The 26,662-nt window shown below is 35.5% G+C and overlaps 1 protein-coding gene across 2 annotated transcripts in view; it reads left to right on the forward strand.

Annotated features, from left to right (window-relative positions):
- LOC126976756 (uncharacterized) overlaps window positions 1-26,662 on the forward strand; it is a 47,725-nt gene that overhangs the window by 7,690 nt on the left and 13,373 nt on the right. For both annotated transcript variants that reach the window (XM_050825320.1, XM_050825321.1), the window contains exons 4-7: window positions 9,947-10,146; window positions 10,838-11,354; window positions 16,231-16,389; window positions 25,192-25,388. In XM_050825320.1, the coding sequence (XP_050681277.1) occupies window positions 9,947-10,146; window positions 10,838-11,354; window positions 16,231-16,389; window positions 25,192-25,388 (1,073 nt within the window). The remainder of the gene's footprint in view (window positions 1-9,946; window positions 10,147-10,837; window positions 11,355-16,230; window positions 16,390-25,191; window positions 25,389-26,662) is intronic.

Here is a 26,662-nt window from a genome sequence, read left to right on the forward strand (position 1 = left end):
CCATACTTAGAACTGAAACTCAAAATTTTTTTCATTGAACCCATACGTGTGGAGTATCTATGGATAGGCCTTCAAAAATTATATCGAGGTTACTTATATATCGACTCGCACTTGGCCGCTTTTTTTAGATACCAAGTCGTATTGAAATTCATTCATGCGACAATTTGTTTTTGATAATATGTATCTATAATGAAATAACATTGACGTAAAATCTCCTACAAATATATATTTAAAATAAGGTAACTAACTAAATAGCCATTAACTAACTTTTTTCCACAAAATCATTTAATTGGTTCGCAAGTAGCAGATAAGTCGAGTAGAATATATACGAAAAATACAGACTAATTGAAAACCTTCTTCTATAGTCAATTATGCTTTCACGGTTTTTCATAACACTTAACTATGGTATGATGAATTATTTTGAGGTCAATATAATATGGTGGAAACGCATTGACTGACTGGTGAACTATTTTTTTTTATGAAAATAAGGGACGAGACGAGCAGGACGTTCAGCTGATGGTAATTGATACCGATTACAATGCACTGCCGCTCAGGATTCTTGAAAAACCCAAAAATTCTGAGCGGCACCACAATTGCGCTTGTCACCTTGAGACAAGATGGTTAGTCTCACATGCACAGTAATTTCACTAGCTATAGCGCCCTTCAGACAGAAATACAGTAATGTTTACACATTGCTGATTCACGGCAGAAATAGGCGCCGTTGTGGTACCCACAATTTAGCCGGCTTCCTGTGCAAAGGAGCCTCCCAGTGGTTATATTAGGTTCAATTATTATCAATCAAATCTTTCTTCCTGAGGATCATTCGCACCGAATCACAAAGGAATCTTTGAGTATGTTGTTTGTAAAGTAAAACATATATTATGTCTGACACTGTCAAATTGTACCAGGAGGTATTTTTATAGGACGAGCGTACTATCTTAAGTACTTAATGGTTAGTGGTCATCTCAGCCCTAACTATCTTGCCAGAGAAATCACAGGAGCGTTGCCGATCTTATAACTTGCAGTGTGTGGTTTTTTGGAATCTTCTGGAACCACCAAAGATTTTGATAACAGATTGTTCATCTATAATTGTAACTGCCAAATCTTTTTAGCTTCCGTGTGCACTTCTTTTTATCGAATAATCACAAGAGCACTTAGGTTAAACAATGATAATATAAAATGACCAGAGGAATATATTCATATTTTTATGGAAGAGAGAAGAAGCGAACTCACGTATCACCAGTTAGTATATGATCTCCGCCACACATACTTTTTTGCATTTGAGATGAGTAGAATTTAGATGTGTGTATGCGTTTTTAAAGGTGCCTATGTCATATTGAACTGGCATCATAAAACTTTACTCTTAGCTACAGCTAGTCCCAAAGGCTCCAAATTCTTCTATTGGACCCGCGAGCACCTTGGAAACGATCTCCATATCGTTGAATTACTTGTTGAATTATTAATAATTTTTATGAGATGTCTATCATATAAAAAAATATGCGTGGTGGCCATCTAGGAAATCACAACTGTTGCCAGTTTCTTAGACTGCCATTCCGAAAACCTTGGGAACGATTCTCTTTCCTACAATAATTTTAATTCGCCGGTATTCGTTACATGTGGATCCGACTTAAAACCCGAATAGTGCTCCCCCCTCTTAATTTTTCAGGATAAAAAGTACCTATGCTATGTCCTATTCTGTACTTCTAACATGTCTACAGAATTTTATGATGGTCACTTATGTTGCGAAATCGTAACAAACAAACAAACTTCCATTTGCATTTAAAATGTGAGAGAAAATTTTACATTGCTGTTCAGTTTAGATCATCTTAATTTCCCTTTTCATAAAGGGAATTTTAGTCAAAAATTCATACTATAATCATTTATAGTAGGCATTTTTGACTAATACAAAAACTCGAAAAGCTTTATCATCTGATATATTATAAATATAACTAGCTGACCCGACAGACGTTGTTCTGTTCATAATAAAAATAAAAACTCTTGTGGATGGAATTTTGGAAAATCCGTTCTTAGCTGACCTCTACTCGGTGAAAAGAATATTCCTACCAAATTTCAAGTCTCTAGCTCTAATGGTTTCAGAGATATCGTGATAAGTGACTATATATCATCTGATATATTATATAATATTTTATTTTACCTAGGTAACGCTGAAAATGCTTAGAAAATGAAAAACGGCTTAATGTAGAAAGTTGCCAATACTTTTATTGTTTTGTTATTGAACGTGACGCGCCGTAAAAAAAAAGTAGTTAATTCGAAACCCCGCCATTTTTCTTGAAAAAATGAGCGATTCATGTTTTGACACTACACCGCCGGATATTTTAAACGCTGCGAAAGAACATAATATTCAAGTGAATTTTAATAATTGCACAACACAAGATGTAAATTACTACTAAAATAAATAATTATTTCATTAACACTTAGTTTATTTGTATCTAATCAGTAATGGATGATATTAGGTTACTACTAGCACTGGCTGATTTAATGTTAGCAGTAAGCTAACTGTTTTAGAATCTTTTGAAGGATTTATATTCGGGGTGTAGATAAAGTCTTGTATGCAACTGTTGATAATGAGATATTAAAACACTCATGTGATACTATTATCACCCACATATAAACCCAAATTCGTGTTTTATACCCCTTATTACACAACAGTTGCATAAATAACTAATTTGTCCATATGAACTTTAAATAATTCATAAAGCGTCCATAAACAACCTATCATATATAGTATCCTCGTGGTAACGGTGAATATTTCAAAGCACATTCACAATTTCCTCCAGTACTAGCTCATTCTGGGCACGCCCAACAACTATATTTATATAAGCAGTAATGTGCAAGCATTACTGTGTTTCGGTCTGAACGACGCCGTAGCCAGTGAAATTACTGGGCAAATGAGACTTAACATTTTATGTCTCAAGGTGACGAGCGTAATTGCAGTGCCACTCAGAATTTTTCGGGTTTTTCAAGAATCCTCAACGCCACTACATTGTAATGGGCAGGGCGTATCAATTACCATCAGCTGAACGTCCTGCTTGTCTCGTCCCTAAGTTTCATAAAAAAAGACAACTATTATAAATATATATAAGACTACTCGACAGACATTGTACTGTAAATTGCCAAATTATATACTAAGACCTTGCTCGAGTTCCACGCTATCCATTGGTGAAAACAGCAGGAAAATGAGTGCAGTAGTTTTTGAGTTTATCGCGAACAAACATACAGACAGACAGACAGACGCGGCGGAGGACTTTTTTTTATAATGTAAAGAAGATAATTAGAAATCTGATGTCTGTGTCAACGTGCTTAGAGAAGGTTGTTGATCATAGCCACAGTAGACATATGTCTACTGTGTCATAGCTACACCATTAGAATTGCTAATACTGTTTCGAGGCACGTGTGCATGTTATTTCTTTTAAGAATTGAGTACCTATTCAATTTTGCTAGTAGGTACAAAAATTTACTGGCTGATAAATTAACTAGAAATATAAGTATGTACATCTATTATAGAAAACTGCAAAGAAAAGAAAAAAATATTATTTATTAAATTGTTACTTTTTCTGAATTTACTTCCCAGAAAAGCTTCACAATTGAAAGAACTGTATTTAAACAATTTAAACAGCATCTGAATTAAAAGTCTTGAGTTGTTTTACTTCACAAGGACATCATAAGGGTTCGTTACACGTAAAACTCAAATATTATTACAATACAATTAAACTCAACTACCTTAAATAATTCATTTTGAACCTTCAACGTACTGACAACATAAATGGTGCGTTGGTTACTTTTTTTACATGCAATGACGTGATTTACGTACTAGCTTAAACAAAGAACTCGATATGATATCGATATCTATCTATATATATAAAAATGAATTGCTATTCGTTAGTCTCGCTAAAACTCGAGAACGGCTGGACCGATTTGGCTAATTTTGGTCTTGAATTATTTGTGAAAGTCCAGGGAAGGTTTAAAAGGTGAATAAATGGTGAAAAATGCTGCTAAATTAAATAAAAACAACAATTTTGTTTTTCCTTTGATGTGTCCATACATAATTTCTATGAGAGAATTTATTGACGCACGGTTTGACAGTTCTGCTGTGAAACAATTTCATTACGACAGCAGGGTGCATATTTTACTAAGTAATTTTTGATGTTATGATATATTATTGACAAATTCATATAAAAAAATTATTTTATTTATTATATACAGAACAACGTCTGGCTGTCAGCTAGTCTATACATATAAAAATGAATTGCTGTTCGTTAGTCTCGCTAAAACTCGAGAACGGCTGGACCGATCTGGCTAATTGGTCTTGAATTATTTGTGGAAGTCCAGGGAAGGTTTAAAAGGTGAATAAATATGAAAGTGTTCGGAATTAAATAAAAACAACAATTTTGTTTTTCCTTTGATGTGTCCCCCGTCGTCCGATATTTGTTTTGTATGGACATATTTGTATATACATTTTCTATGAGAGAATTTATTGACGCACATTGGTTTGACAGTTCTGCTGTGAAACAATTTCATTACAACAACAGGGAGCATATTTTACGAAATAATTCTTGATTGATAAATTAATAAAAAACATTATTTTATTTATTACATCCACAACAACGTCTGTCGGGTCAACTAGTATTATAAAAAACGTGAATATAAATCAATAATTAATGAGTGTATAAAACAACTTATCTAAGATCGTACGGAAGCATTGCATCATTGTTTAATCTTTAAGATGTAGACCGTACTCATGCCAGCTCTCACACACATATACACTCACACACATCTAGCCGGCATCCTGTGCAAAGAAGCCTTCCACTGGTAAATGTCCTTAGTCGCCTCTTAACGACACCTTTGGGCCTGCTACTTCGCTGCTTTTTTTTTAAATGACAATAAGGAACGAGACGAGCAGGATGTTCAGCTGATGTTAATTGATACACCCTACCCATTACAATGACAAAAAAAAAAAAACAAAAATTCTGAGCGGCACTACAATTGCGCACGTCACCTTGAGAAATAAGATGTTAAGTCTCATTTGCCCAGTAATTTTACTAGCCACGACGCCCTTCAGACCGAAACACAGTAATGTTTACATATTACTGCTTCACGGCAGAAATGGGTGTCATTGAGATACTCATAATCTAGCTGGCTACCTGTGCAAAGGGGCCTCCCACTGGTAAAGCGCTATTCGCTATTCTTTTTATGCCCCGGGGAGCACACTGGGTGCAAACTTTCTTCTGAAAACAGGCATGGTCTGAGGGTGCCGTGATACCTAAAGCAACTAATGCATTTTTGTCCTTCCCATATGCAGTTAATTGATCTAGTATATCGTTGATCGTTGTTGTTATAATTGATCGATGAAATATTAAATAATTTGAAATTTATAAAAATAAAAGAATAACGCCATATTTCGTAAATATCCTGTCATATTAAATTTAACATTTCAATGTTATTATACTGTCGCATGAAATGTAAACATTTATAATATAATTCAGGAAACCTATTATGGTTTAAGACTTGATATTTCTAACGAGTTATGTGATTAATTACCACACAGATATGTTTTAATAACACGATTTAAATGCTGCACAAACTGTTCTGCACGTATTTGTTGGTAGGGTTGCCAACTTCAAGTGAAGAATTATTAAAATGTTTTATGAAGTGAAACTTCTTTAGGATCGTTGTTATTTGAAACTCTATGAAACGAAAAACCGAGACGATAGAGACATAAAACAAGTAAATGTTTCAGCCGGCGAGAGATGAGATATGAAGCATTATACATTGTTTTGGTACCAGGGGATCACAGTTGAAGTAGAGATTGTCTTATTTATTTCATACTATAGTTACCATCGTCTTGTACCGTTTATCGAAAATGTAAGCGCTGAATCTGAATAAATCTATGTAATACTAGCTGACCCGGCAAATGTTGTTTTGCCATATAAATTATTTTTTATAGTTAAACCGTCTTATGGACATTGAAACTTTACTTTATTTTTCTAAAAAAAAAGATTTTTTCTAAAATAAACGTAGCCTAAGTTACTCCTTATTACATCAGCTACCTGCTAATAAAAGTACCGTCAAAATAGGTCCATCCCATTTCAGAGATTTGCCGGAACAAACACACAGATATACAAAAATTGAAAAAAATGTTATTTGGTGTATGTACCTTCATGTATATATTCATATACATGAAGTAAAAATGGTTATTTCAATATTACAAACAGACACTCCAATTTTATTAATATGTATAGATAGATTTGTTATTTGATCGGAATTTGATTGGAATTAGTTATTTCATTACTTTATTCCTTTAAAAAATGAATATAAATAATCAATATTTTAATTTGAGTATTAAGTATAAACCCAAATCGGATGGTAACATAAATGACAGAATACGTCGCCGCGCTTCCGGCGATTATGGACAATCGGTTATTGTGACGAACGAAAATTACCGCTCTGTACATAAACGGTTAACAATAGAGCTCAGACTGTACCAGCGTCCAACACATAGGGTTGCCATCCGTGCTCTAAAATAGAGTTTTGTACATATTATGTACTATAAAATCATTTTTTTTTTATGAAAACAAGGGACGAGACGAGCAGGACGTTCAGCTGATGGTAATTAGCTACGTTTATTTAAGAAAAATTCTTTTATTTTAGATAAATAAATTAATGTTGGTATGTCCAAGAAACGGTCTAACTCTAAAAACAATTTATATGGCAAAACAACATTTGCCGAGTCAGCTAGTAATTTATAAGAATGTCAATATTTTCGATTAGACAGATATATAGTATTTTCCTTGATTAACGCGAGTATTACATATTTAAATAAAACACTTTTAAATGATTGAAACGCGTGTAAATGTAACTACTTTTTCATTAATTTTTTGCTTAGAAGTAACATTTTCAGCCCCCCTGAAAAGGAGATCTTGAGAGAAGGTCTTGAAACGTCGGGTTAACTAAAATAAAAATGTAACTTTTACGCAAACATCTAATGTAAAAACAGTTACAATTACACGAGTTTTAATCCTTTAAAAGTGTTTTATTTAAATTGACAGAGATAGCCATAATTAAATATGACGTTACATATCAGTTGTGCCTACTACTCGCGATTTGTATATCACTGTGTTAGTAAGAGTGCATTGCTCAAAATAAACGTTAACCCTAAACTCAATTTTCTTCTTTCTCTCTTTTCTCTTTTTTTCGAAGTTTTCACAGCTGTCGTATATCTAGACCATAGGTTCTCAACGTGGGCGATAACGCCCCCTTGTGGGCGTTTGAGACTTCTGGGGGGCAGTAGAAAACCCAGAGAAAATTAGGGGGCATTGAGATGGCGCAGATGGGGCGTGGGTAGATTAAAAAATATAGTCTAAAAAGGCAAAAAATACACGAAAATAGTCTAGAAAAAAACATATTCTCAAAGTGGGCGGTGAGCAAAATAAGGTTGAGAAACTATGATCTAGACGTGTAAATCATCTAAGGTTCAAATGATAAAATGATTCTGTTTCCTTCAATAGCTTTAATTATCCCTTTTTCGTTACATGTGTGGATCCGGCCTAAACTACGTATCGCATTGCCTCGTGAACTCTTACCCCCTTATTCATAATAGTCTGCTAACTTAAAGCATTGCTAATTCTCACTCTATCTTCTTCTATTGACCTAAGAATGAGAAAAAACACTCCTAAGCGGCTGTTTAAAGTTAGCGGAGCATTATGAATAAGGGGGTTAAAAATTTCGGGATAAATAGTACTCTATGTACTTTGCTGTAACTCTGGCAACGTGTTTGCAAGATTACATGATGAGATTCAGTAGTTAAACAACGAAAGTGTCACAAACAAATAAAGTCTAATTCGTATTTAAAATATTTGTAAACAAGGAAGTATTTTGTACAAAATTACTCTGGTAATGTTTGTCAACTTTACGTACGAACTAGCGTTAAATAGCCGGGCGTGACTGCTCAGTGACATTCATTAATTCATAAAATAATGTGCCTATCTTAGATTAAGGACTGGTTTCCGCTGCGTTCCAATTAGATACCGCACAACCTAAGAACAATAGCTTTTTTATTACGGTAACTATTAGATGCTTGTGTGTGTGGCATCTTGACACTCTTTCAAATTTTGTAAGATACTCTTCATGTTATTTTACATTGAAATTAATAAAATATAAAATACTTAGTGATGATATGTGATCCCAGTGTTTTTCGAATTTCTTGTAGTATTATTTTTATAAAGTTTTACTACTCAACCCGGGATTTTAGTTTCAAATATTAGCAAAGTTTAATAGGCATGTGGCACGTCAACGTCACACACTGTTCATGACTAGCTCGAGTACGCCCTCTTGGGCGTAGTATTATTTGCCGCACTTGGCGAATACGCCTGTGGCAACAAGATGGAGCCAGCGGTGACCAATCCTTAATCAAAGGTGCCTATAACATTCTAAGAGAAGTATTTAAGTATTAAGAAAGAAGTATTCACTTCAAAAGTATTTTAACCACAGATTCTAACGAACATGGACTCATCGACCATTGACGTCATTAATTAAAAAATCAAACAGACCGTTTCCGGTTGCGATCAATGGGCCAATTCGACATATTGTAATAAATTACAATTTGTTCTTCGAGGGCATTGGATTTAATATCGATCTTTTATAACGTTGGCAACACTCTTCTGATTACTGTGGTGTTGCTAGAGTTTATAGGCCGCGGTAATCACAAATCAAAAGATAATTCGTATAGAGTTTTATGCCAAGAAACTATTACTATTTCATAATAAATTTTTCTCTCTGACCAACAACCAACACAATACCCAATGGGCAAACCTCTCAAGCTTCAGACATTGAAAAGACGCTTTAGCTGCACTATCGCCTAAACAGACACGATATCCGTAATATCCTCCCAGTGCGAGGCTGCTTTGCACAGGACTCCGGCCAGATTATGGGTACCAGAACGGCACCTATTTCTGCCGTGAAGCTACTAATATATAAGGATTACTGTGTATCGGTCAGAAGGGTGCCGTACCTAGTGAAATTATTGGGCAAATGAGACTTATCACCTTATGTTCAAGGTGACAAGCGCAATTGTAGTGCCGCTCAGAACTTTTGGGGTTTCAAGAATCCTGAGCGGAACTGCATTGTAATTGCCATTTGCTGAACATCCTGCTTGTCTAGTCCCTTAAATACATAAACAAGTACTCACAACGTGAGTGCTTGAGGTACATACAATAAATGGCTATGGTGTAGTGCAGTATACGAAGTTCTCAATGAAATTTTCGAGAAAAGATCTGGACAATCAACCTCATTTTGAGCTATTTTCAATAAGTAAGCAATGTCAGAGATCATACGTCGTTTCTCAAGCGGTAGTTAATTTTTACATTGTTACTTATAGGATTTTCATTTGTATGTCGTTAGTACAGTAGCATAAAAACTTTAGTTTATTTTTTTTTAATTTTTTTTTATATGAAAATAAGGGATGAGACAAGCAGGACGTTCAGCTGATGGTAATTGATACGCCCTGCCCATTACAATGCAGTGCCGCTCAGGATTCTTGAAAATCCCCAAAAATTCTGAGCGGCACTACAGCTGCGCTCGTCACCTTGTAACATAAGATGTTAAGTCTCATTTGCCCAGTAATTTCACTAGCTACGGCGCCCTTCAGACCGAAACACAGTAATGCTCACACATTACTGATTTACGGCAGAAATAGGCGCCGTTGTGGTACCCATAATCTAGCCGGCATCATGTGCAAAGGAGCCTCCCACTGGTTGTTGCGTTGTCCTTAGTAATTTGCCAAAATATACAGGAACTTTACGTATAGACAAAAACTCTGATGATGGTCCTCCCAGCGACATGCGAGTGTGAAACAGTTTAGGATTATTAGTAGAGTTCACTAACGAGAGTTATTTAAGTTATATTAAAGTGATGTTTTTTTGTGTTGTAGGTACTCCTGGCGGTGACGTCATGTTTTGGTGGTTTGTCGGCGCTGCTGTTGCTGCTAGTACCTGTCGGCAGGATCACTGTGACGTATCCACCTGACGCCACGCTGATCACCTCCTGCGACGGCTCAGTATTACGACTGCAGCACGTCAGCCAATATCCCTGCTACCCTCGCAGGCCGAACGCACAGGACACTGATTTGACGTATGTATATCTATGCGAATATTATAAAGAGGAAATTTGAATTTGTAAGGATAGGGGTCAATCTCTGGATCTACTGAACCTGTGAGAGGCCCCATTGCACAGGATGCTGAATAGATTATGGCCCTCACAACGGCGCCTTTTTCTGCCGTGAAGCAGTAATGTGTAAATATAACTTTGTTTCGGTCTGAAGGACGCCGTAGCTAGTGAAATTTCTGGGCAAATGAGACTTAACATCTTATGTCTGAAAGTGACGAGCGCAAAGGTTTTATGGGTTTTTCAAGAATCCTGAGCGACACTGCATTGTAATGGGCAGGGAGTATCAAGTACCATCAGCTGAACGTCCCGCTCGTCTTGTCCCTTATTATCATAAAAAAAACTATTTTAGAATTTCTGTAATCAATAGAATTACATTTATTGTGAGTGTCATGAGCTACATATTAACTCTAAAAAGTCGGATCTGCAAACTAAGTAAGAGTAAAAACGGTCGAACGAAAACATTACTTACGAACACTGCCTTAGCGATATGTGATTGTTGATCGACGAACACCATCGTGGGTTCGAGACCCGAATCGTCCATAAATTAATAATACATATAAATTAATTTCTTCAAGCTTAGCTCGAAAGAGCAAATGATAATTTTATTTGTTTTTTAAAGTACGTTCACAATTGTAATAAATTCAATATTTTACAGCATCGCAACTTGCGGGTTCCTTTGTGACACGCCAAGTGGCTTCACATCTGACAAACTAAACGCAGTACTTATGTCGGAGATATACGATATAAATCTACAATCCAAAACTAAATCGAACAGACTTATATATCGGAACGTCTACAACTCTCTACTGGCACCGAATGAAAAAAAATATCGAGCGAACTCCCGGATTTTAAAACGAGACCCTGACTTCAATACGACTATAACAAAAGTATCTAGCAATCAAATATTCTTCCCGGCGCCACAGTTGTACAAAATGCAGTGTTCGTATGAAGGAAGTAATGCAACTTGCATGTTGGGAATGTCGCAGTTAAGTGCGGATTTGGAGGACGACATACAAGATAAATATCGTGTTAAAATATCACACGAAGTACAGGAGGACGTGACGAAAATGAGAGATTATTGGATCAACACGATATTGAAGTTGAATAGCACTGTGTACTATAAAAACTTTAGTGACGACGATACGACTACGTGTGTTGACAAGTTTACTCAAGTAAGTATAAAATTCTAAAAAATCTACTATCTATCTATCGAGATCTACGTAAAAGTTAACTGCGTGTTAGCTTAGCATAGTCTTCGATTTGATAATTAAGTCATTTCACAGCTGAGGTCATGGTACCCGTAGATAGAAGATGAACAATAGATGCCTCACAAAAATAACAATGATAATGTGACGGAGACATAAATTAGATTGGTATTGAGAGTAAGCGAGATACACTGCAATATCTGTTATCCTTTTCGCGTATGCGATTTTTTGTTTGGACCCAGTCATAGCCGACTATTATTGTTGATAATAATAGCCGGCTATGAACCAGTTCATCGGCTCCCAATAAACAATGGCTATCGAGGTGCAAAACTATTTAATTTAAATTCTGATTAATATGTTATGTTTTTTTTTAAGTGATAACCCTCACTTCTAGGATTAATACACAAATAAAATTTGAAAAACAAAATTTTATGAACGATGCGGGACTCGAACCCACGACCTCCGGCGTTCCGTGCCGGTGCTCTAACCAACTGAGCTAACCGTTCGAGTAACGCCTCGTTATAAAATCATGTTTGCTTTGTTAAACCCTCAGGTTGTGGCTTCATCTACAGGATCTACTTTACAGTTGATAACCTGCTCAACACCAATATTTGCATACTAGGAAATTGACTTGAGATGTCGACGTCAACCCACGACCTCCGGCGTTCCGTGCCGGTGCTCTAACCAACTGAGCTAACCGTTCGAGTAACGCCTCGTTATAAAATCTTGTTTGCTTTGTTCAACCCTCAGGTTAGCTCAGTTGGTTAGAGCACCGGCACGGAACGCCGGAGGTCGTGGGTTCGAGTCCCGTATCGTTCATAAAATTTTGTTTTTCAAATTTTATTTGTGTAAATTCTGATTGTTAATACGTATTTGAGTGAATTGGTGTGAATTCAGTTATTGTTAAAATATGGGACGTTGTTGTTTATTACGTTATACAAATCGTCCAGAACAAAATCATGAAAACAACACGAGTCACAGACTATTGCTATCTCATTTATATACGCTGATAGCGAATCTAGGGTTCATCTTCTATATATGTGCTGCGTTTTAGCTAAAGGCAGCCCAATGCAAAACTTCGCGTTTGATAACACTCAGTGCATTCTGAAAGTAACTTTTAAAATAGATAAGGTATGTTCTTTATTTAGTTAAAATATTTGTTTTTATTTTGTTGCATGAACTGAAATCATTCCAGATACCTTCTTTAATATAATATGTAACTAATTTTAATTTCAGTATTTTAAACAATAGAAGGAAAAATGTGACGGATTGGCCTATCTTAACATCTTATGTCTTACGGCCGTTTTCAATAACCTATCTATACTTAGTTTAACTTACTAGAGGAAGACAAATCTATCCTTTTACGCTTACTTATATTTCAATAACCTATCGACAGACAGACAGCATTTGACTATAACTAAAAATATAACTATGTTGGACATAACTAAGGATAGATAAGATCTTGTCATTAAACGGTGATAGCAATATATCCGCAACTAGAGATACGTTATTGAAAACGGACGTTAGAGAGACGTGCTTTCTCAGAATCGCATTTATATCATATACAAAATCTGCTTGTGGCTTACATATTTACATCTTCAAAGACCAAACTACATCACTTATTACTGATAAAAACAACGAATAAAAACTCAAGTGGGTAATTCTAAATCGTGACGACTCTAGACGATGATTCTTAGACAATTTAGCAGTGTTCCCACACATAGAAGGTACATACAACATTGAATAATAACTATGAACATTGATTCAACAGAACAATGGTTATTCTGAGAGTATCTGATGTTTATCATTCACAGCCACAGCCGGTTTTGCGCCAGGCATTTAAAGGTTCATTGATTATGCTGCCAGATATGGCATATAATATATATATAATGATCCGTTTAAAAGGTTTAAATAAAGTATATGATTTTCTAAATCGCATGCGATTTGAACTGTCTGAATGCAATTAAACCGAAGAGAAAATCGATCCAACCGAAATGTTTATATAAAACGCGGTAGTCACGCGTCGATTTTCGTTCCTTTAACATTATATCACTTTTTTCTTTTCATGAGATATTATTAATTACAAAATATTTTAATTTTTCATTTGCCGCCATCATGGTTTCAAATAATAACTGTCAGCGCAGCTTGTTTAAATCAATTTTGTTTACATTTTTTCAGAAAATTTATTGAATTAGGCGTTACTTTGCGGAAATCCATAATTATACAAATGATTTTGGTCCTCTTTAGTGTTGATTCCGCCAATATTTGTTTTTAAAACAATCTGGCCACTGGCCAGATTTAGGCGAGACAACACGTCCTGAGGATGCCTCGTGTAGAGGCGAAACACGTGTCGAATTGTTTTAAAAACAAATATTGGCAGATTTAACACTAAAGAGTACTTAAATCATTTGTATACATTTTATCATTGAGCCACATAATTTGGTCAACTCAAATCGAACCATGTGAACACGCCTGTTATACTTATCTAGAGACGAGTGAAAGTTTTTAAATACTCTTTTAAAGTTTGTCTTAAGTTGATTTCACTTTCATGGTTAACCATTAAGTAATGCTAAACTTGCTCACCTCCCACTCTGTCTTCGAAGGTGTTGTAGATGGTTTATTGAGAGTTGTAAATAATGTACAAAATAAATAAAATACGTGTAAATAAAGTAATTCATTATTTTTTTACGTTCATACTGATAATGTGATAAGTTATTCTAAAAAGATTAGTTTCAATTTAGTCAAATCAAGTATTAGTAAATATAATTAGTAAATATAATAGTGAGTAAGCCATAGCGGACTGTGCAAAGTGTGCATTAGTGACAAGTGCAAGACGACGCATTAAAATGTGTGACGTATTGTTTGCATTACCACTACGCTAGTGTTGGGATATCGGAGACGGAGTACAAAAAAAAATACTTCCATTGAATGTTTGACATTCATTAGAGGGCAGACTAGATCGTTATAGATAAAAATAGTTTTATAATGTTCGATAGTTAAATTTGATCTAATGAATAATACAAGTAGAGCTGCAATATATGCTTAAAGGTTCAATCTTAAAAATTAAATAATAATTATTATAATGTTAGCTCTTCTTAAAGACTTAAAGACCATGTAGTAAATATATGATTGGATTAGGTATCTAACTGAAAAGTGCAACCTTAGAGTTTCTTGCTCGTTCATCTCTAAGGAAATCTGCCTTCACAACGAGCTGTAAGAAAAAAATGCATATTTTAAGTGTAATGCAATTTACCTACGAAATAAAATATTTTTAATTTGATTTAATTTAACGTCTGTTATTAAGTACTGTTATAACTACTTAGTACGCATTATTTTTTTTATTTACGGCTAGTATAGTCACCAAAATGCTTATCGCATATAATCTCATTTTAATATTTGCACTGAGTTTCCAGGACGTTCCAAAACGGGTACTTTCATTCAAAGGCCGGCAAAGCTCGTGTGATACCTCTACTGTGATGTTTAAATATGCTTTGTCCAAGTAAACATACGTAACTTACTCTCAAAAACATTCCCAATTAGGACGTTTTGGAGGCACACAACGCACACGGTAATAAACACCCGCTCTTCTTTAATCTAATATATAAAATTCTCATGTCGCGGTGTTTGTAGTTAGACTCCTTCGAAACGGCTTGACAGAGTCTTATAAAATTTGGTATCGTATTGGGTTAAAATTTTCACCCATCTACGATCAACAGTTACTTTTGTATCGCGATTTTAATATCGGCAATACAATGTTTGCTGGGTCAGCTAGTATTATATAATATATCAATTTTCACACCCACACGCAAGTGGGAGGCTTCTTATCAAAGGATGCCTGCTTTTATACCTGAAATTACTGGTTTAGTGAGAGTTAACATCTTAACTATGTATTTATGTATGTTTAAGTATGTATATTGTATTAAATATATCGTTGTATTGCGACCATAGTACAGGCTATGCCTAGTTTGGGGCAAGATAATTTATGTTAAAGTGTTTCAATATTATTATTATTATCTCAAAGTGACGAGCGCAATTGCAGTGCCGCTCTAAAGTTTTTTTTTATTGAAAAGGAGGACAAACCGGAGTTGTACGTCTTGCTTCATTCTTCTAATAAAAAAAAATAAGCAAAGACTGCTTAATTAGATGAATGAACTTAAAGCTGCCCGTACCTGTTACGTCACTCGTCAGACGATATGTCCGACTACGAAAACTAATTTGTATAATAATTGTAATGTAATAAATATTAATAAAGTAACACCTGCTTCACAAAACTTAAACTACATGATAAAATAAAGGGCCTTGTTGTACAAAAATAAATAAATTAAACACGATGACTTCGCCGAATATTGATTTCACTTTTTTTTGTTTTTAAGGCTTAGTAGGCTTAAGTCTAAATCAAGATGGTTCTTCCAACAAATATGATACAATATCTTTTATCACACACTGCCACAGAGAAAGCGACTAATTATCTATCCTCGCCAATGACACTATAAATAAGCAGTTGTTTTCAATAACGTATCTCTAGTTACTAAAAATGAATTTTCTTCTCATATTCTGTAGATATATAATTATTTTTTCTAAAAATATAATCTTTATATAAACCGCCAAGAAATGGTTTCATTTATGCGCTATTTTGTCGATTTCTTGTGATAGCGGCCTTAACCAATAACTCCATTAGGGCCGTGGTGCATTTGTGTACGGCATTTAAGTAATGTCATTAATAATGTAATAACGCGTAAATCTACTTTGAAGAATGTTATTGTTATTTCTCTGGCGGTAGTAATTACTAACCATCAGATGATCTCCTTGTAAAAATGTTAGTCAAAACAATATTTTTTTTAAGACACAGGATGATGAATCGATCTGGGTACAAGTTGGCAATAAACGGCTGAGCAAGTGTGTGTCGGCGTGTGCTGCCACTGCACCCAGGAGGAATCTCTGTGACAACCTGCAGGAGAGAGTTGACCTGGACCCTGTACTCACCTTCTGGACATACATGGCGGTAAGATAATAAATTTTTCCTTCGTTTTAATTATTTTTTTATGACAGTAAAAGACAAGACGAGCAGGACGTTCTGCTGATCGTAACTGATACGCCCTGCCCATAACAATGCAGTATCGCTAAATCCAAAAATTCTGAGCAGCGCTACAATTGCGCTCGTCACCTGGAGACACACGATGTTTAGTGTCATTTGTCCAGTATTCTCACTAGCTACGGCACCCTTCAGACCGAAACACAATATTGCTTACACATTACTGCTTCACGGTAGAAATAGGCGCCGTTGTGGTATCCATAATTTAGCCGGCATCCGTGCAAAGGAGCCTCCCACTGGTAGACATATTTAAAAGCTAACGTGATTACAGGCTCTTGAAGCATTCCATTATAAGCTCAAAATCTAATCACATTGCGCTACCTATTATACTTGTTAAGTTGAGTTAAAACTGTTTTTAATATTAACCTCTCTGCTAAGATTAAGGATTGGTTTCCGCTGCGCTCCAAGTAGATACCGCACTACCTAAGAACAATAGCTTTTTTATTACGGCAACTATTAGATGCTTTTGTGCGTGGCATCTTGGCAACCTATTATAGTTTCAATTATTAACAAAGTTTAACAGAATATGTGGCTCGTGTTAGCCCCTAGTAGTCGTGCAACTATAAAACTAAAAACTATGCACATCTAAATGGTAAACTGTATGTACTATCGAAGCAATGTCAAAAATAAATAAATACCTATTTTCATCATCTCTTGCCGTGGGGAAAGAAACAGACACCGTTCTAAATAAATCAAGTCAAATCAAATCATTTATTTCAGACACTTGATCCATATTACATAAAGAAATGGAAAAAATTACACGTTACGTTACACGTTACACGTACATGTTACGTTAAGCTAAGTCTGTCCTCCAGAAAAAAATCATCGTTGCTAGTCAAATGATAAAACAAAAAATATATCTTCATACTATTTAAAGTATGGTTTGCATATTATTATTATTTAAGACTAATCAATGCTTATCTTTGTTAAATTCTTAGATTTTTTATACGTCTAGAATCTAGATAGACTATGACAGCTGTGAAAACGTCGAAAAAAAGTTAAGTTTAGATGTAAACTCTATTTTGAGCAATGCGTGCATTGCTTACTAACACAAAGTGTCATACAAATCGCGAGTGTAAGACCTAGCTTGTCACGCACACAAAACTAATATTCCTGGCCTGTTTTTACCGGTTTTATAACAGTAAGAGACTATCTAGGCGTATCAGAGTTTAAATTATTGAATAGTAAGTTCTGGTTCATCGTTCTAGGAAAGGAAACAATTTCTTAATAGGTTTCTTTGATACAAACTGGCGTATGACCTAATGACTTCATTTCCATCGCAACTGTCAACCGTGAGACTATGCCTATACGGTGATACTGTTCCAGTTATTCAATTACCAGTTTCCACAACCATATAATGCGAGCAACACTTTCTAATGTAATAGAATATTGTGGTACCCGCATTACATATAGAGTCCATCCATTTGACAGGCGTTTGAAGCATAAATAGGATTTAAAATATCAGCCTTACTCGTCAACCATGTCTCTCAGAGCGCCATTTGTTTCTGAGACGGCAGTAGTATCTAGTATATTAGAAGTGACATCAAAAAGTTTCTAAAGGAATCAATTTTGAGAAAAAAAAAATGCCTTTTATGCCTTTTATCATAAGCACGCCTATGAAGTTTCATAATTATTAGCAGGCAATTATAGACAAAAATTCCTCAGGGACTCTTTTTTTCTTTTCTATAGTGAATCGATTCACTTTTTAGCGACTATATTTTTCGATATATATTTACTGATCTTGTTTTGAAAAGTTGCATCGAGAAACATGTTATATGTATATTATATTTATACAACAATACAATATGTTGAGCAAAAATATGATAAATCTATCGAAATTTCTTCAAAAATTATGTTGAGTGTTATAAGAAATCGAATCGATAACGGGTAAGGACATCACTACTTGAAACGTACTCGAGCAGTCAAAAGTAAAAAACAATAGTTGGACGAAGTGTAAGTCGATTTACAGAACGTTCTTAATTTGACCCTAATTCTTAGGTAGACACTATATCAAATTCGTGTGATAATTTCACAAAGGTTAATGTAAATTTATACGTATGTAAATTGTATTTCAAAACATAGTACATATATTTGCACAATTATTGTTTTAAAAATTAAGGTATTCAAATCCATCATGTCTATCACAAAAATATGGAGATGTAAAGATTCCCTAATGATTATTGGGGCTTTTGTAAATAACCGAGAAAGAATAGAGATGATCTTAAACATTATTATAATGATTTAAAAATAAAATATAACTGCAAAGAGTAGATAAAGAATATTGTAGGACCATCAACCTTAGCACACCATAAAAACACATATCAACAAAGTTTAATAATCGAAAGTCAAAGGTATATAGGTCCTAGTTTCATACCATAAATCTTTTTTAGTTTCCATAAAAGCATATTTAATATACGAATCGACACCTTTTAGTCACCACCTCCACGAGTGATGTTATCGTTGTGTCACATACTTTTATATACTTTCATAGTACGTGCCTCCACAGAGCGATGTTATCGTAGAGGAATGCGAACAAAACTTCAATGTATCGTCGCGCACGTCACACGGACTCCTCGCAGGGAAACGTTGTGCTCTCACTGGGAGAGTGCGCTGTCAAGTAAACTTTAAAAAAAATAACTGTAAGGCCTTATCCAAAAACGCGTACACCTTCCTTAAAGGAGGGCAAAACTCCTGTGATTTCTCTGGTGCTACAAGAGAATGTGGACGGCGGTGATTACTAAATATTAGATGACACGTATACTAGTTTGTCGTTCCCTTTCACAAAAAACAAAGAGCAAAAAGGTCTCCCTTGTCTTTGACTTGTCTCGCCACACATACCTAGATTTATTACGTTTCTCTTTCTCTAATATTATAAAACTCTCTTAATACTCTTTCTCTTACGTTCCATAGCTTCCTTTCGCCGAATTCGTTACATATCGACCCATCATAAAACAAGTCGTCGCAGTCGTGTTTCCGTAACGACTCGTATTAATACCTATATGCAAATATACTCTGTGGTTAATACACGGATGCGATAATTGTCGTCTGTTTACATTGCTCGCGATAGAAGCGGTATGTAACTAATTATGATAAACTCTCTCGTGGAGGTAGCGTCTTAACTTAATCTCTTATCCAGTGTCACTAACCACTGTCCCGGTAAAAATCTCCTCCAAATCCCTACCCTACCCTAGTAAACAAATATTCATATTCATTATACAAACATGTGTGCCTACCAGAACCAATTCGAACCGGAATCCCTAACCGATGCTCACTGGGAGTAGAGGTAATGTTCATAAAAAATCAGAATATGATATTGAATATTTTTTTAAGGAACACATAAAAAAAAAATCTTGTTTGTATTAAAACAAGCTTCAGTTTAAGTATAAAGACATTACTACATGGGTTTAAGTCGGTCTGTGTCTGACAGACACAATATTAGTCTTTAGAACATGGTGCATGACTTTGGTTCTTTAGATACATACACGCTTAATAATTCGTCAACCTTGTCCGCGATTAAAACTTGCCTGTGACAACCTAGTACCGAGCTTACCAGACACTTGTAAAAACTAGTTTGAATAAGGTTTGAATACTCATTACTGCATTGCTAATAATACGACTTTGTTTTTGCTCGTCGCTATTTATTTCATCTGAATAAATGATTATTTGTTCAATGAATATATACAAAAACACTAACACATCCTAGTTGATAATTTATCAAGATCAAAGTTATTATTCCATTCAATAATATTTAGATCTTGTTTTGCTGGGTACATTTTGATACTTCCGTTGAATTTTATGGTGATATGGAATATAAATTGACAATTTTATGCTATCTTTAATCTTTTTCTATCTATATATATACTCATTAAAAAGTTTAAGCAACATGCATGATATTACAAATTTACCATTTATATTAATTAATTTCTAAGTCTTTATTCACTCAAAGTGCATAGGTATGTAAACTTTTTTGTTATTGAGGACATACTGGCAGGTTGTAAAAAAAAACTCGATTATGTTTTGTTTTTTTCATAAGATTTAATGAAAAGGAATTTGTTTGAATTTAAGTGCGTTGTTATTGTTACCCTAAGTGTTGATTTTATAATTTTACCAACCAATTAAATAAAGTTAGCGACAAAATTGAATTGTTAGATATTCTTTACGTCATGGAATGACGTCATTTGACGGCAAATGAAATGCAAAGAGCTGTAGGGATGTTGCAAGCGGGAAGTAATCAATCTCAGGTATCTCGGCATTTTGACATTCATAGTAGTGTTATTTGTCGTCTTTGGCAGCCCTACAATAATACAAGGGAACCCGCTCATCACACCATTCAGGCCGTAAGAGGAGTACAACCACTCGGCAAGAACGGTACATACAATGGACTGCAAGACGCCAGCCGATGTTAAACGCTCGAGAGATAAGTCTGAGGCTACAAAATTCAAGTGGTGTTGATGTAAGTCCCCAAACTGTGCGAAATCGACTGCATGAGCACGGCCTACGAGCTCGACGCCCAATTAGGTGCCCACCGATACGTCATGGGAATCGCGCTCGTCGAAATGAATGGTGTAAAGAACCCCGGAAAAATGGGATAAAATTATGTTTTCCGATGAGTCGCGATTCGGGTTTAGGCCTGATACAAGAAGGGTGCGAGTGTACCGTTGGCCCGGAAATACTGAAAGGCTCAGGTGCATTTAGGAAGTTTATCCATACAGCGGCTCAACAGTATGGTATGGTATGGGCGGGAATTATGAAGAACAGGCGAACTGTTTTTTGTCGTTTTTGTAAATGAAACATGAACGCTGAAAATTACGTTCAGGATATTCTCAGGCCTCATGTCCATCCATTTGTACAAACCTTTGACTCTGATTTTACGTTAATGCATGTCAGTGCGCGTTCACATACAGCTCGGCTAACCATTCAATACTTGGCAACGAAGAACGGCCGGGTATTGCCCTGGCCTGCACAATCGCAAGACCTCAACCTCATCGAGCACGCATGGGACATGCTCCAGAGACGTGTTTTGAAGGACTTGGCGGAGTGACAACAACCCAACAGCTGAAGGATTTGCTACAATTCCATTGGGAGCGAATACCGCAAGATGACATAAACAGTCTCATTAATTCAATGAATAATCGTTGCCGACAAGTTCTGAATAGCAGAGGAGGCCATACTTTGTATTAAATTATCCTATTCGTTCACAATAAATTCATTTTCTTTAGAAATTTCATTTTGTTAAAAAAATGTTTAGTTGCTTATGTAACTTACTTTCTGCAGTATATTCTAATATTGTTATTAAAAGAACTTATAAAGACAAAAGCTGTTATTTTTACATCATAGGACCCTAAAAATATTATTTTTAAAATAAAATACAACATTATAATGTGAAAAACCATCTTAAAATTTAAATTAGTACATGTTGCTTAGACTTTTTTGATGTCTGTATATATAATGAAAATGGTCTTTGTTTGAGGCTCAATCACTCCTAAACCACTGATCGTATCGACATGAAACTACCACCATTCGATACAAAAATTATCCTAGATGGTTTATCGCTACTCATTTTTCGAATTCCAACGTTCCTTTCTTTTCAAATTCGTCCAGCGAAGCGGACAGGAACGGCTGGTCTATATAATATATATATTATGAAATGGTCTTTGTTTGAGGCTCAATCACGCCTAAACGGTTGATCGTATCGACATGAAACTACCACCATTCAATGCGACATTTACTTATTGTTCGAAATCCAACGTTACTTCCATAATTTATTTCCTTTTATAATTCGCCCAGCGAAACGGTCGGGAACGGCTAGTAATTCTATAAGTACTTATTTACGCTAGGGCGGTTTATAAATAATCTCATCTATGTAAGATAATTTAAAAACTATAACCCTATCAAATACTTAATTTACTATTCCCTCAGCTTTGATAATTTATACGTCTAGATAGAGTCTCTAGCTGTTAGACAACCGATAAAAATAGGCCAGGAATATTAGTTAAGTGTGCGTGACAAGCTACGTCTTACACTCGCGTATTTTAATGATTTTTTTTTTATTTGTATGATACTCTGTGTTAGTTTGCGTGAATTGCTCAAAATAGAGGCTACTTCTAAACTTCATTTCTTTTCGACGTTTTCACAGCTGTTCGAAAAAAAATATTGTTAAAAGAATCGCTTCGATCATTAGAATTATTCATTTAAACATTATTTTGCCGTCATTCGTTATATCTGAACCCGGCCATATGTACATGTTTTGCTCCTAAACTTGCTAAAAAGTACAGATTTATTGAAATGTTTGGTAAGTTAAAGGTACCTTTGGACACTTCTGCGATTTTGCTCGGAGTAAGCTTGGAAAAGCTTACTTGGCTTTTGAGGAAGACAGCCACGTTTCACGTTAAATGGACCATTTACAGTTTCCAAATGCGGAAACCTAAAGCCTATCTATAAGATACATTTTCCTTAATGATAAATGTATACACTTTTATAATAAAGTCCTAGTCACTGTTCAGGCATTATCTTTAAATACATTTAAATGTTTTACTTAAAAATGGCTCTGTCGTAAATCCTACTACTCCACAGCTGAATATCTAAGTGATCGGACAGCCTGGGACTAGATTATGATTATTCTATAGCAATAACAATGACATTACAATATTGTTATATATTTTATTAAAAAGAGCGCAAAAAAAAGAAGGCTGGGAGTGTTCCTTGCGCCGCTTCATCACTCTCAGAGCGCCATTTGCTTCCGAAACGGTGGTAGTGTGGGAAATGATATCAAAAAGAATTCTTTAGGAATCAATTTTGAGAAAATAAATACCTTTTATGCCTTTTTACCTATGTGCTATCATTTATTCGGAAGCTCTGACACAGAGCAGGCCTTTCTTCTATGTGACCAATCTGGTTCCATTATTGGCGGTGGATCTCCTGTTCGATAGGAGGGTCGTTGCAGGGTTCCCAATATTGGCCATATTTACCTCAAAGACAGCAAAGGTTGATAGAGACCCGAGTCGGTGCAAGAAAGCTTTTCTTACCATTCACAGCATTTTTCCACGCAGTAATGTTTTGGATCATGACCTTGTTATAACTTTAACGTAATTTTGACATTCCATCGCGATAATCTCATCGCTTGTATTATTACCACAAGAAATCCGACGAACCTTGTCCGAGTTTTGCAATGTGTCTAGAATTCAGATGATTTCGAATTCCTAAATATAGATTATAAAAAATAAATGACATCTAAATGTTAGGTGTTATCTTAAGTTTTATTTCCGCTAAGAATTAATTCATAACATTTAGATAATTATGGATATCCGCAAATAAATTCTAATTCAATAAAACTATATAGAAATAATAAATATGTGATTGTAAAAGCTCGCATTTTTTTTTACAATATTCAGTTTACAATTTCCAACACTTAAAATTAATATGGTTGGCCGGATCAGGATGGTGTTAGTGATTTTGAATAATTAAATCACCTTTAGGCCACTGGTTCTACCAAAATGATTCATTTTAACAGTTAGAAATTATAAATCTGAATACAACTTAGGTAACTAGTAAGCGGTTTTAGTTCTCTTATCTGTGTTTTAGGGTTTTGCAACGTAAGGATAATCAAAGGGAACTTTATTACTCCGCTGTTTGTCGGTCCATCACACATTACTTCGACAACTAAAAATAATTAAGAGTTCTTCTTTCTTCTGTCCCACTTTAGGTGGGGTAGGCTCTCCTAATCTGTAATGAACGTAATAGACAGAAGGCTTGTCGGGTTGGGGAGGTTTTCTTTATGTATGAGGCTGGTGCACCAACATGACCAGCCTTCCATACATACATCTTTCATTTTTCTTTTTTCTTCTTTAAGTTTAGGGCTGCCTTAACTACTTCATAAACCTAAAAATTGTGCGTATGGTATTATCATCTTAATTTAATTCTTTTTTTAATATTTTCTTCCTGGAATTGGTTCTAAAATTATTTAACATTTTACTAAAACTTATTGGGAAAAGTACGAAGAAGCAGACTCAGGCTGAGATAGACTTTACTTAGGAAAATCTTGGTCGAGTGTAATTTTAGCATAATCTTTGATTTCGTTTTTATAGTCATTTGACAGCTGAGAGTATAACAACAGCCCCAACTATTGTGTCGTGTATGCCTCAGCCTTTCCTTTCGCAGTATAACGGCCGTTCCCAATATACTATCTACAGATAGAGATAAATTACTACCTTCTACTGTCAATAATCTGAAGCTGTCCCAATATACCCGATAAGTAATTCTTATCACCTTATATTGGGACGCGTGAATTGAAATTTCTATTCAAACTTCTATCGCTCGTAAGCTATACGTCGTCCCATTGACAGACAGCGTATACGAATAAGGTGAGCTACCGTCGATAAGTTTATTGGGACAGAAAAGTCAACAATTGTTACGATTTTTATCTCAAGTAAGAGATTTTGCCTCAATAAGGCTACTGGAAACCCAAGCGCTGGCAGCTATTTCGGTCAACGGATCAGCCTTGCTATCCAACGCGGTAATGCTGCCAGTATTCTTGGTACGTAATGATAGTTTTAATTCTATGTAGTCGTAGTATTGTAAATATTGTTATAAGATTTGTTTTGATTAAATTTATAAATAGTAAGAGATAGACTGAATATTGAGAACGGCCGTAAAAAACTAACGTATAAGGGCTACTTAAGTTAAGGAACGATTTATATTTGAACGATTCCTCAGGTACGTGTATTTATTGGGATCATCGGTGGGACGTCTTTCGCCATGTTCGAAGGAGCTGTGATCGCAATCATAAGGGAACAGCGCGCCGACTATGGCCTGCAGAAAGTGTACGGAAGCTTTGGAGGGATCATATCTTCTCCGCTGTCTGGAATGCTGATTGACTACGCAAGTAAAGGAAAAGGCTACACAGACTTTAGGTAAATATATTAAAAATACTTACTATTACTTACAAAACAAACAAAACATCGGTCGTACGATGTTATAATTCGTTCTTTATCATTTTTAAACTTATTGTTGTTGTTTCAAGAGTAATTTATGTTTAGGTGTATAAATTTATTTCGAAGCACCAGTGGGAGGCTCCTTTGCACAGGATGCCGGCTAGTTTATGGTTACTACAACGGCGCCTATTTCTGCCGTGAAACAATAATGTGTAAGCATTATTGTGTTTCGGTCTGAAGGGCGCCGTAGCTAGTGAAATTACTGGGCAAATAAGACTTAACATCTTATGTCTCAAGGTGACGAGCGCCGCTCAATATTTTTGAGTTTTTCAAGAATCCTGACCGGGACTGCATTGTAATGGGCAGGGCGTATCAATTACCATCAGCTAAACGTCCTGTTCGTCTCGTCCCTTATTTTCATAAAAAAAAATCTACGGAAACGCGTAGCTAATAAGATAAAGTTATTTTAATCTTTTACGATTTTAAAATTACCTGACAAAAAAGGCTTACTTCTATGATACTTCATGACGGTAATTGATACGCCATGCCCATTACAATGCAGTACCGCTCAGGATTCTCAAAAAGCCCAAAAATTCTGAGCGGCACTACTATTGCGCTTGTTGAGATTATATATATATATATTTGCCCAGTATTTTCACTAGCTACGGCGCCCTTCAGACCGAAACACAATAATGCTTACACATTATTGCTTCACGGCAGAAATAGGTGCCGTTGTGGTACCCATAATCTAGCCGGATATTATGTAGGCCCGTGGGGCCCAGAGGCGTGGCGAATGTTTAAAATACTATCTTCGCGCCTCAATAAGGCTACTGGAAACCCAAGCACTGGCAGCTATTTCGGTCAACGGATTAGCCTTGCTATCCAACGCGGTAATGCTGCCAGTATTCTTGGTACGCTTCCACGTAATGATAGTCTTAATTTTATGAAGTCGTAGTATTGTAAATATAGTTATAAGGTTTATTTTGTTTGAATAAAAAGTGTTAATTTATGTAGCTCTTTCTTAATATCAGCAATCGCTTAACCAGAACATATCTTAGGGAACCCGCCCCACAATGCCGCTAGGAGCAGTGGCATTTAAGCGTGAATGACACGCCCTGCCCCGCGAACTCACCCGAAAAACTTAACACCTGCAACTGTAATTCTTCCCTATCATTTATGCATCAAGCGATTCACGACCTAGTGATGCCAGACCGATTACAAACATTCATATCTACTAACAGAATACTGATTAC

Source organism: Leptidea sinapis, chromosome 42 (genome assembly GCF_905404315.1).
Source record: "Leptidea sinapis chromosome 42, ilLepSina1.1, whole genome shotgun sequence".
Taxonomy (NCBI): Eukaryota; Metazoa; Arthropoda; class Insecta; order Lepidoptera; family Pieridae; genus Leptidea; species Leptidea sinapis.